This window comes from Apus apus, chromosome 3 (genome assembly GCF_020740795.1).
Source record: "Apus apus isolate bApuApu2 chromosome 3, bApuApu2.pri.cur, whole genome shotgun sequence".
NCBI lineage: Eukaryota > Metazoa > Chordata > Aves > Apodiformes > Apodidae > Apus > Apus apus.
The window spans coordinates 54,959,820-54,971,395 of NC_067284.1; the positions used below are offsets into that span (position 1 = coordinate 54,959,820).

Below are 11,576 nucleotides of genomic sequence, written 5' to 3' on the forward strand. Positions count from 1 at the left end.
CCTCAGCACCCTTGGATGCATTCCATCTGGACCCATCGATTTATGGATGTCCAGATTACTCAACTGATCCCTAACCCAATCCTCATCTACTATGTCCTCACCTATCTTGACTACTTCTGGGGCTATATGAATCTGGGGCTCATGGGGAAATCCTGCAGGAGTAAAGACAGAGGCAAAGAAGGTGTTCAGCACCTCTGCCTTCTTTATATCCTCTGTCACCAGGGCTCCCACCTCATTCCTCAGTGGGCCAATATTGCCTCTAGTGTTAGTTTTGTTAGCTATGTATTTGAAAAAGCTCTTTCTATTATCCTTAACCTGACTTGCAAGGTTAAGTTCCAAGGAGGCCTTAGCTTTCCTAATTGCCTCCCTACATTCTCTGACAACAGTCCTATATTCCTCCCAAGTGACCAGCCCCTCCTTCCACGATCTGTAGATTTTCCTTTTCCACTTAAGTTTGCCCAGTAGTTCCTTTTTTAACCATGCTGGTCTCCTAGCTCCCTTACTAGATTTCCTAACCCTTGGGATGCTCTGATCCTGTGCTTGCAAGAAGTGGTCCTTGAATGTTGACCAGCTATCATGAGCCCCTTTATCTTCCAGCACCCTGTCCCATGGGATTTCCCAGTTGATTGAGGAGGCCAAAGTTCGCCCTGTGGAAGTCCAGGGTTCTGGTCCTACTGGGTATTCTGTTCCTTCCACACAGGATCCTGAACTCCACCATCTCGTGATCACTGCAGCCAAGGCTGCCACTGACCACCACTGCTTCAACAAGGCCCTCCTTGTTGGTTAATACAAGATCCAGCAGCGCTCCTCTTCTAGTCGGCTTATCCACCATTTGCATTAAGAAGGGATCATCAATGCACTGGAGGAACCTCCTAGACTGTGAAAGGCTGGCTGTGTGAGTCTTCCAGCAGATATCGGGGTAGTTAAAATCTCCCATGAGGACTAGGGACTGCAGTTGTGAGGCTACTGTCAGCTGCCTGTAGAAAGCCTCATCAACCTCCTTGCCTTGGTCAGGAGGTCTGTAGTAGACCGCCACAACTGTATCACCCACACCAGCCTGCCCCTTAATTCTTACCCACAGACTTTCAAGTTGCCCCTCATCAGTCCCTGCACAAAACTCAATACATTCTAGTTGCTCTCTCACATAAAGAGCAACTCCACCACCTCGCTTCCCCGCCCTATCTTTCCTAAAAAGTACATAACCATCCATGGCCACATTCCAGTCATGTGAGCTGTCCCACCATGTCTCTGTTATTGCTACCAGATCATAACCCTTAGCCCGTACACAGACCTCTAACTCTTCCTGCTTATTCCCCATGCTGCGTGCATTAGCATACAGGCATTTCAGGAAACAAACAGAGCCCACTGGTGGGACTAAATCTTCCTTAGACCATCTGCCTTCAGGCCCTGGTACGTTCCTCTTGTGCTTGTCCCTAACAAACCCAGTTTTCTCCCCTTCCCCCTTCACATCTAGTTTAAAGCTCTCTCAATGAGCCCTGCTAAGTCCTTCCCCAAAAGCCTCTTCCCCCTCTGGGACAGGTGCATCCCACCTGCCACCATCAGGCCAGGTATCTCATATAGCATCCCATGATCAAAAAAACCAAAACCCTGTCTTTGACACCAATCTCTTAGCCATTCATTGACCTGGAAACTCTTCCTATATACCTCCCCACCCAATCTTGCAGGAGGGACGGAGGCAAACACTACTTGCGCACCAGACCCCCTAACTAGCCGTCCTAGGGCCCTGAAGTCACTCTTCATTGCCCTTACATTTCTTGTGATAATTTCATCACTGTCAACCTGAAAAATCAGCAGTGAATATCAGCCAGAATACACAGCAGGGGGGGGAAAAAAAAAGTTATGTAGGGAGTATATTTTTCAAAAACAATATAATACAGCAGAAAGTTGTTGGGTTTTTCTTTCAGTGATGCTGAGACTGTCAGGTAGAACTCCAGACATCCTGGATTTTAGCCATGGATTCAGACACTGATACTCAATGGGCTTTGGTTCCTGAGCCCTGGTAACACAGGTCACCATTACCTCATGTCCTGGTTTGAGCCAGGATGAAGTCAATTTTCCTTTTTACTGATTTTTTTTCCTTCAGCGGGCTTTCTTTTAACTAGTAGCAGAGTGTTCCAACTAAGACTAATAACAGTGGAATGTTTTTCTAACTGCTGGGTCTCCAAGGTCGCACCTTCACTCTGCCGGCTCAGACACTATGGGGAGATCTGTGACCCCCCCATAGGAGGCTGAGTTAGACAGACAGCAAAACTGGCCAGAGATATTCCACTCCATGTAGCTACGTAAGCTCAGAGGAAGGTCAGAAATCACAGAAGACAACTTCCTTCCTGCTTCTTCTTCCCTTCTCTTCCATCCATAGCTGGCATCCAGGGAGGACTCCGTCCATCCATCACTGTCAACCCTTGGGCTGTGCACCTCCTGACCCTCATCACTCTGCTCTCTCTCCAGCAGCTCTGGAATTTTTCAGGACTGTTTGCAGCTAAGGAGATGCTGCGGGAGTTGCTGGGGGTGGGGAGAGGCAACAGGGGCTTTGTACATTTCCTGAACACATTTGTATATAATCATATGTATTTTCTTACATCATTAGTGTTTAATTAAAGCTGTGTAGTCCAGTTGTCAATCCAGCCAAGCCTCTCTCTTTTTCTCTCTCTCCTTTCCTACCTGGGTGGGAGAGGATCAAGAGTGTTGTTGTTGGTCCTGAGTCAAACAGTGACACCTCAAGAGATGGAACAGAGAACATGCAGTGTGTCCAGTTCTGAGAAACTCTAGCTCAGTATACCAACAGCCACTGATTTGAGTTTACTTCAGTATGCAAGCAAAATAGCTGGCTACAGAAGAAAGAGCACATCTTGCTTCCCACTCCCATTCACTGCTAGCTATGCAGTCCCAACTGTTTTCTTTAACCACCTCTGACCTTCATCAGATCTTTCCATGAGACAATTCAAACTCAGGAACTTTGCAGTAATTCTCTTCTTCTTCCTCCCTTTGAGTTACTCAAGAGAGAAGTGTCAGCTCACAGAGCAGTCCAGAGAGTACCACAATTGTCAAAAGGTAAGAATGGGGCAAGACTGACCCATTCCCCCCACCTCCCCCCCCCAGTTTTGGCAATAATGTACTTCCTAACTGGCATACTGCATCCTGCAGGACATGTGGCAGATGTTCTGCCCACCCAGGCAGCTGTCCTCAGGCACGAGCAACGATGAAGAAACATCAAACTGAAGCGCTGTGCTCCACATGTGCGGTTCCTTATGTGGGCACAGGGTAATTAAGAGAGACCAAGCTCAGTTCTCTGCCGAAGTCTGGTGACACTGCACTTAACAATTCGGTCATTTAAAGCAGCAGTTAACTGTTCATCTGCCGGGCTAACATGCATGTCTGCTCTAACATCCTGACTCCTGATACAGAAGCAGTGATATAAGGATTAAAAAAAAAAACAACACCAAAACGTTTTACATTAATTTTTCTTTTTAAAAGAACATACACACTTACTTTTGACCTTGTAGCAAGTAAGAACACAGATGAAAGGATGCAAAGCCAGTTCCTTTTAAGCTTTCTGACATCCTTCTCATCATACAGACTAACACAAAGTAATTTTAAGTATTGTTTAGAGGACAGCAACTTAAAGGATAACGCTTTGAGAAGAACTTATCTACAGCAACACAAACAGCATGCAGTAAAAACAACACGCAGTGACAGGGAAAGGACAGCAAGGAAACATTCGGAGCTTTACTTAAACGTAAAAAGGACACTACAGAAAGGGGAAAAGACAACATGTAAAGCTCACTGCTAAACACGGCGGCTTGGGCATGAAAAATGATTCAGACAAAACTATGTAGATTTTTTTTTTTTTCCTGACACGGGCGTACCAAGCACCTTCCGATCAAGCGTATGAAGCCCGCAAAACAGCAGCAGATGTAACCCCCGGGTGGCAGCGGCCGCCCAAGCATTTCCCGCCTGGAGGCTCCCCGTGCTGCCGGGAACCACGCCGCGCTCTTCGCTCTAAGCGGACGGCAGAAGGAAGCCGTTCTGGAGAAAAACGCCTCCTCTCCTCTCTTACACACAGAGCAAAAAACCTGACTGCTGTTTAAAACAGCGTGCTTCAGCGCGGGTGACGCTCTTCCCGAAACGCAGTCTGCCCGTAACAAAACCGTGTTTTACACAGCAGCTTTCCGCAGAAAGCTCTTAAAGCAGCGGTCCACGAGCGTGAAACGCAAGGATCGTCTTCCACCCCCCGAGGCCTCCCGGCCCGACGGGCTCCCGCTCCCCAGGAGCCGCCGAAGGAGGAAGGCCCGACCCCCGCCGGGCCCCGGCTCCCCGCCGCCACGGCCCTTCCCCGCGCAGCGGGACGAAGGCAAAGGGGGCCGGGGCTGCTCTGCCCGCCCGCGGGCAGGGCCGGGCCGTGCTCGGGGCCTTGCCAGCCCCGCCCCGGCTGCCCCTCCGCCCCGGGCCGAGGGGGCCGGTTTCACCCCGCGGCAGCACCCACAGCCCCGGGGAGGAAGAGGCTCGTCCTGGCGCGCCACACGCTCCGAGGCCGGTGAGATCAGCGGCTCCCGCCAAGGGAAGCCCCCGGTACCTGGAGGAGGCCGCTCATCTTGGCGCGCAGGGCGCGGAACTCCTCCGGCGCCGCCTCCGGGTAGAGCTGCCCGCGCAGCAGCTCCTCCGTGATGCCCGCGTTGCCGTAGTAGGCGGCCTGGGCGATGCCGCTGAGGAGCCCGCCCAGCGGCTTCGAGCCCTCCAGCGGCGGCGGCGGCTCCGGGGCCGCCATCGTGCGGGGCGGGGGGGCGGGGGGAGACGCCGCCGGCCCCGCCCACCCGCGGCGGCCCGTACGGCGGCCGCGCAGGGACAGCTCTCACTCGGCGCCCGAAGCGGAGCTACCGAGCAGCGAAGCCGCGCGTGGGGAAAGCCGGGGCTCTCTCGTCCCGGCCAGTTTTATTTAACACATTTCAGCAGGCACCACCGGGGAACCGCACGTTTAACTTATTATCAGCACAGGCAGGACTAATGACACGCCCCGAGACGGAGCCTTCGCTGCCCAGCGCTCCTCCGGGCCCCGGCCCTTTCATACAATGCTTCACAGGTAGCCGTGATTGAAATAAAACAAAAAAAACCCGACCAAAACCCCATCCCATTCACCAAAACCAAACAGGAATGACCTGACTGGGTACAATTCCTGCCTTCTAACCTGTTTCTTCAAGAAAAAGTACTCTATTTTACTAAATAATCAGACACTTTAAAGAAAATTCCATAGGCTTTGCTCTCTATGCCTTCACTGGGCTATGCAGGGTAGACCACAAAACACGAGGACAGTTAAGAAATGGGTACCAATACAAATCAAGGGTTTTTTCTGTGCACCATTCCACGTAAGTTTTAATATAAAAATATTAAAATGCTTTGTGTATATAAGCAGTCACAAAAGAGACTGTGTGCTCTCAAGAGACGTCTACAGTAAATGTTCTTTTTATAATAATGTAGCGGTACCACATAGCACCCCCATTTCAATTATTTAAGCCCTTCACAGTTGCACCTTTTTATTACATACAAGAAGTCACCTGTTGCTTGGAAATATAAAACATAAATTTATGATCAATATGATCTGTTCTACCTGGTGCTTCATTCTGCATTTTATTCTAAGTAGAGAACAGGCAAAGACCACCTGCAAGTTGTCCTTGCCTGAGGGAGATCAGAGCATACACCTCTTGAAACTAGAGGCACAGGAAGAATTAAGTCTCTCCATTCATTTGGACAACATTTAAAATGTCCTTCTTCTTCCACGGTAAACAGCATATTTAGAAGCTTTAAAGAATCTGGAGATACAGGAGAGTTTCTTTCAATCACTAAACATGAATATATAGTATGAAGATCTCCATGTGGGTACAGACTCGTCACTGCACAGCTGACCCTTCTGAGACTCAAAACTCTTCTCTGATGAGTGAGGTTCATGGCAGCCTGCATTTTAGAAGAAAAGGGAGTCGGGTAGTAACTCTTCATGGCTTATCCGTATCACCACAGAATATAAAGTAAAATTCTACTGCTCCAGTTGAAATTTCTGAAGATACTGTTCCTTGATGACTTGATTTCTTCTGCTGCCATCTGACGTATGTCATTAAGTCCTAAGGAGCAATGCTGGTTTACTGACCTAGGTTGAGGTACAAATTTGTTCTCATAATTGCTTCTTCTCAGATTTCAGTCTACCTTAGTGCTTTGCATGAAGATGGCACAAAAAGCTGGTGAAAAGTGCATATTCTGGCTTCAAAAAACAGTATACAGCTATTCAGAATGCACATGGCAGCAACCAGTAACCTGTGTCTTTAAGAATATTATTTATTTGTTATTGTAAACAACCTCATTTTTAAACAAATTAAAAATACATTGAGAAGTCTCTATATATACACAGTACATGTTCAAACTTCATTTCATTGTGACGCTATGTTTTCAGCGGAAAAACAAGAGTTCTTGATCCAAAAGTGAGTTGCTTTACAACCATCTTTGGCAGCACAGCACATCCCACTGCTGAGACCTGGCAGGAATACTTCATTTGTTATTTATCACCTGAACCGTCTTTCGGCCATAGTGGTAATAGCTGTACGCAGATGTGACCGTTGTGAAAGCTGTGATGCACCTTGGGGGAAAACAGTTCCTGTAAGTCCTTTGAGTCTAAGTACAATCGTTAGAAGTGGGTTTTTTAAGAGTTTTCCCTGCTTTTTTCCACGCACAGTCACAGACTACGTCCTACAGAAATGCAGTTTACGCTTTATAAGCTGAAGTTCAGTGCTAAGTGAGATAACAAAGAAACTGACATCCAGTGCTCAGTTGCATACTTCTGTTTAACTGCATACTAGGCTGAACTTTTAACCATGTTATCACTTGTTTCAGAGAAGGGAAGACAAAAGATTCAGTATTTGTAGCCAATACAACTCACCAGCATGAGAACTGACTGATTAGAGATACTGTGCCTTGGTAGCATGAAAGTGCATTTCACCAAGTTCCAAAGCTAAAGCCCATGTTTTGGCTTCAGCCTCTTCTGTTCCTTTCCCAGAAGTTGGGTAACAACCATATATATTTCCAAATGAGCAGTGCTCCTCTGTGTCAAAGGCTGACACTGTGCAGGCGTGCATTGCTGCAACAGTCCTGCCCCTCTACTGCAGCTGCTCTCCCTGGACGCACTGCCAGACTCATCTGGGTAATTCTGAAGACTGTTTACAGAGGACCCTGGTAAGCAATACCCAGCACTTACCAATTCCTCACAACATGGTAACCCCTCTCATAGAGTCCCAGACAAGCATCAAGGGAAGCATCTTTCACAGACACAGTTACAAATTTGGCTTTCCAACAGGATGAAAAACCACACTGACTATTAAGATCAACATTCCTAGTTCCTGAAAAGTTTTGTGGTTTTTTTTTTTTCTAAAAGACAAGTAATAGTGGATTTTCCACTATTTTAAACTAAGTTACTAAGTAACTCTGCTATCTGCTATTCAGCCTCTTTGTTCTAAATGCTTACCTAACTGTTCAGGAGAAATAACTGCACTTGTAACACCTGCCCTCAGCTACAGTTCAGATCCAGACACAGTTCAGATCTCCAACGATAGCAGTGAAAGGAACAGCCATTATTTAAGAAGGTACACTCCTGTATGCCTGTTTTCATTCAATCCCTCCCTTCCTTCCTATAGTCTAGCAGGAATCACTGGATTTCTTCAGGTGCTTTTCAAAGAGGCTTCAGAAACCTAGATTTCAAGATAGCAGGTACAATATAAAGCAAAAATAAGAAAACACTTCCCATTTATTTTTACTGGTATCAGGATTCATTTTTCAAGGACACTTACAGTATGAATAAGTAATGAACCTACAGCCTTTCTTCACACTCTATTAACCTGGATTTACTCTTCACCTGTGTGCACCATGTCTATTCTGAAGACTTGTTTATTAGCTATCATTCCTGGATCTTAACTACTTTCATTTTACTACTTTTTGCTTGTATAGTAAATGAAGTACCAACAAATACCTAGTTACTGTGCCAGTGAAGAATAAATGTGTAAAAATTCAGCTGTATGGGTTTATTACATAGTCTGGGCACAGATTTTTGTTCCACACAACCACATTAATCTCTCTTTAGGGGTACATTCAAGTATCTGAAAAAAAGTTTAGAGATAAGTTACCATAATGTCTGCAGATATATGCTGTCCACATAATTGAAGACAGGTGCTGCTAAAGAAGCTGCCACCAAAATCAGTTGAACCGCTGTATTCATCTGATAAAGGCAAAACAGGAAATGTCACAAAAATGAAGACGTGCTATGCAAGGAATTCCAATATACACTTTTATTACTGGTTCAAGTCTATATGCAGAAAAAAATATTGAAAGACCTCTTTTAATGAAGTATCTTACACACTTGAAATTCGCATGTGCTCTGACAGAACACAGAGTGGAAAGGTCTCTCAGTATTTAAGTTGCCTCTGAAGTAGTTGGCACTACTGTGAAACTGCACTCAGCAGTAGTAGTAAACAGCCCCCTCCCTCCAAACAAGACACCACCCCAAGTTACCTTTCGTAAAAAGTTACTTCTCTTACCTTGCTAATGAATGTTGGTTTTAGTTGGGCAGTAGCGTAACAGGGGTTAAAATACCTACTGAGGGTTCTCTGTTGTGGTAGAAAAGAGAAGACAAAAAAAAGGCAATTATAGCATATTCAACTTGATATACCTGTTTGAAGAAGAGAAGTCAATTGTAGCACTGAAGAATTACACTGTTACTGCTCTTACACGATTTATGATACTTCATGCACATAAAAAAGTTATCAGTAGCTCTGACACACCTCTATGAAAACTATTTTAGGTGATACTGTTCTGCTTGCAAATCTATCTGGCAAAAGAACAAGCACAACATTACATCTTAGCCTACCCACCCAAGTTTTGAGCAACCACCAAGTCTCAAGATTAAAATCTCTTGGTTACAACTTTGTTAACAGCAAATTTAACAACTTTGTTAACGGCTTATTCATCTTTTGTACATGTAAAAATACAGAACCAAAATAAGATGATTACATGTTTATATGATTTTGTTTAACGTTCTGCACTTACCGGTGGAGAAAGAGTTTTGTACCGCACATAAAAAACAGCAGCAATGAGCGCTACATCCCTCAGAATAATCATGGAAGTAAGTGGAACTGAAAAACCAAGCCAACAGGATCTAGTGAAAAATCATGTCCATGATTAAAACCAAAACAAAACCAGAAGAGCACAAAATACGAATCACTCTCAACCACTCTCTGAACAAGTTTTATGTATGACTGAAGATTTTTAACATGACTTCTGAAAGAATTTAATCTGGACAATCCAGTTTATGTGAAAGTTTCTGATACAGCTACTAACTCGTTCGTTAATTCGAAAATAGCAGTATATGCTAGTTGCTTTTGTACACGGCAACAGATGCTTTTCATGAGGTCTGCTGGGGGCAGTTTTTCATGGGGTCTGCTGGTTTTTAAGTGTTTAATAGGAACAAATAGCAAAGCGCAAGTGACAAAGAAAGAGTTCCCAGCTATACATAGTTTTCCTTCCAGAAACACAGGAAATACTAGAATACATACAATTAAGTTTATATACGTTATACAGTACATGCAAGTAACAACGTGTCCTCACCTGGAATAAGATTTGCACAAGTTAGGCTCACATAGAGCACACTGATGAGAATTTTATCAGCCAGAGGATCAAGAGCACTTCCCAAAGCTGATTTCTGATTAGCCCAGTTTCGTGCAATAAATCCATCCAACTAGGAAAAACAAAGTTCAAGGTTTCTCTGTTATACGAGCTATTTTTGTTCTTAGGTTTCTGTTACTATTAGAGATATTCCATGAATGACTTCACATAATACACCTAGTTTAACTAAGATGAAGTGTGAAGCCTCCCACCTTACAATGATACGATAATTTGTATTATACCTTTTTTTTCCACATTACATTCCAGATTTTGGAACACAATTGGTGCTCTAAATTTCACAGGATTATTGTTATGATGGGTGCACCTGCAGACGGTAACAAGCCGCCAGATGACCTCTAGGGGTCCTTTCCAACTCCCACGATTCTGTGATCCTGGATAATGCCTACCCATGGCATTATCCTGATATCCCATTTGCTCCACCAACACCGAGTCCCCCCTTCAGCTACCTGCGAGCTCCCTTCTCAATGTGGCCAAGCATGTATATACCGTTTCTAGGAAAACACAAAAACTCATCTGTTCAGGCATTTCCACTCTGTGTTGGCATCCAAATTCCAGCACGTTAACGGGATCACCATAACCCACACTACCCCCAAAGGATTTCCTAACCGATGTAAACATACCAAATCCGTTACGCCAGCCAAAACAAAGACACCAAGTGCAACATCGAAGTTTTCTTCAACAATCAAATAGCCCAAAACCGGCGCCAAACCCATCCTTGCCATTGACAGTATGTTGGGGATCGTCCAGGGGTTTTCATACTGTAAAGCAAGAAAGCAGAAACGTCACGCCAGGAAGGCAAGCCCCTACTCGGCACGTAGCAGGAGGATTCAAGGCAAAGCACCCACTTAAAAAGTCGAGCTGGCCAGACAGCCTTGCCACGTCTCGGGAGCAGCCTGCCGCTTGCGCAAGGCACGCAAAGGAAAACACGCCGCCACCGACAGGCCCAACAAGCCCCCGTTCGCCGGGAAACCCGGGCGTGACACCCGCTCCCCGGCGAGCAGCTCCGCCGCCGCCGCTGCCGCGCTCCCGGACAACACGCCCGGCGGGTCACCTACCAGCTCGGCGTAGCGCCCGGCCGCCCGCCGCTCCGGCGGGGGCTGCTGGGGCGGCCGCTCCCCGGCGCTCCCCGCCCGCCGCGGCCCGGCCCCGCCGCTCAGCAGCCGCCAGCCCGGGCCGGCCGCGCGCAGCAGCCGTTGCTGGCGCTGCCGCAGGGCGGGCGCCGGAGCCGCCAGAGCCGCCGCCAGGCAGGACCCGCCGCCGTTGCCATGGCGGCGCCCGCCCGCCCCGCCGCCGCGCCCCGCAGACACCGCCGCCGCCGCCGGCCCGGCCCGGCCGGCCAGAGGCCTGGCGCCGCCGCCCGCCCGCCTCCGCCCCGCGCCGCGGAGGAGCCCCCAGAGGCCCCTGCTCAGCCAAGCGGCCGCCAGCATGGTGCGGGGTGGCGGCTGCCCGCCCGCGGGGCCTACGCGCGCTGCGGCCCTGCCCGCGGGAGCGGGCGGCCTCCCGCCGCCATCCGGCGCCCCGGCAGCCTGGCGGGGCGGGAGGACAGGGGACGGGCCGCGGGCGGCGCCTGGGCGGCGAGGGGGAAGGGGGACGTGCGGCTTTTTGCGGCGCTTTACGGCGGCCCCCCGAGCCGCGCGCTTTACGGCAGGCTGCCGGGCGCGGCGGCCGAGGGAAAAACACGTCCCCGCTGAGAGGAGAAAGGCGGGGAAAGAACGCCGCGTTTCCGCCCGTTTCGGGCCTCCCTGCCGGCGCCCTGCCCCGGGAGACCCCGGGCGGCCGCGTCCATGGCGGGCGGCTGCCCGGCCTCGCCGCCCTCCTCCTCGCGGCGGAGCGGCTTCGCTTTT

The 11,576-nt window shown here is 48.3% G+C and overlaps 2 protein-coding genes across 2 annotated transcripts in view; both read right to left on the bottom strand.

Moving 5' to 3' along the window:
- The window catches only part of COMMD1 (copper metabolism domain containing 1), an 83,589-nt gene extending 78,793 nt beyond the window's left edge, over positions 1 to 4,796 (bottom strand). The window contains exon 1 of the mRNA XM_051615757.1: positions 4,595 to 4,796. Within this exon, the coding sequence (XP_051471717.1) occupies positions 4,595 to 4,786 (192 nt within the window). The 5' untranslated portion in view covers positions 4,787 to 4,796. The remainder of the gene's footprint in view (positions 1 to 4,594) is intronic.
- A 1,528-nt stretch (positions 4,797 to 6,324) lies between these two features.
- Positions 6,325 to 11,306, bottom strand: CRLS1 (cardiolipin synthase 1). Its single transcript, XM_051615754.1, has 7 exons — positions 10,788 to 11,306; positions 10,353 to 10,490; positions 9,655 to 9,784; positions 9,097 to 9,182; positions 8,589 to 8,657; positions 8,178 to 8,269; positions 6,325 to 6,640 (listed from the first exon to the last, which is right to left on the bottom strand). Exons 1-7 carry the CDS (start codon positions 11,157 to 11,159, stop codon positions 6,553 to 6,555), a joined length of 975 nt encoding a protein of 324 aa, XP_051471714.1. The 5' UTR covers positions 11,160 to 11,306; the 3' UTR covers positions 6,325 to 6,552.
- Between the last annotated feature and the right edge of the window lie 270 nt (positions 11,307 to 11,576).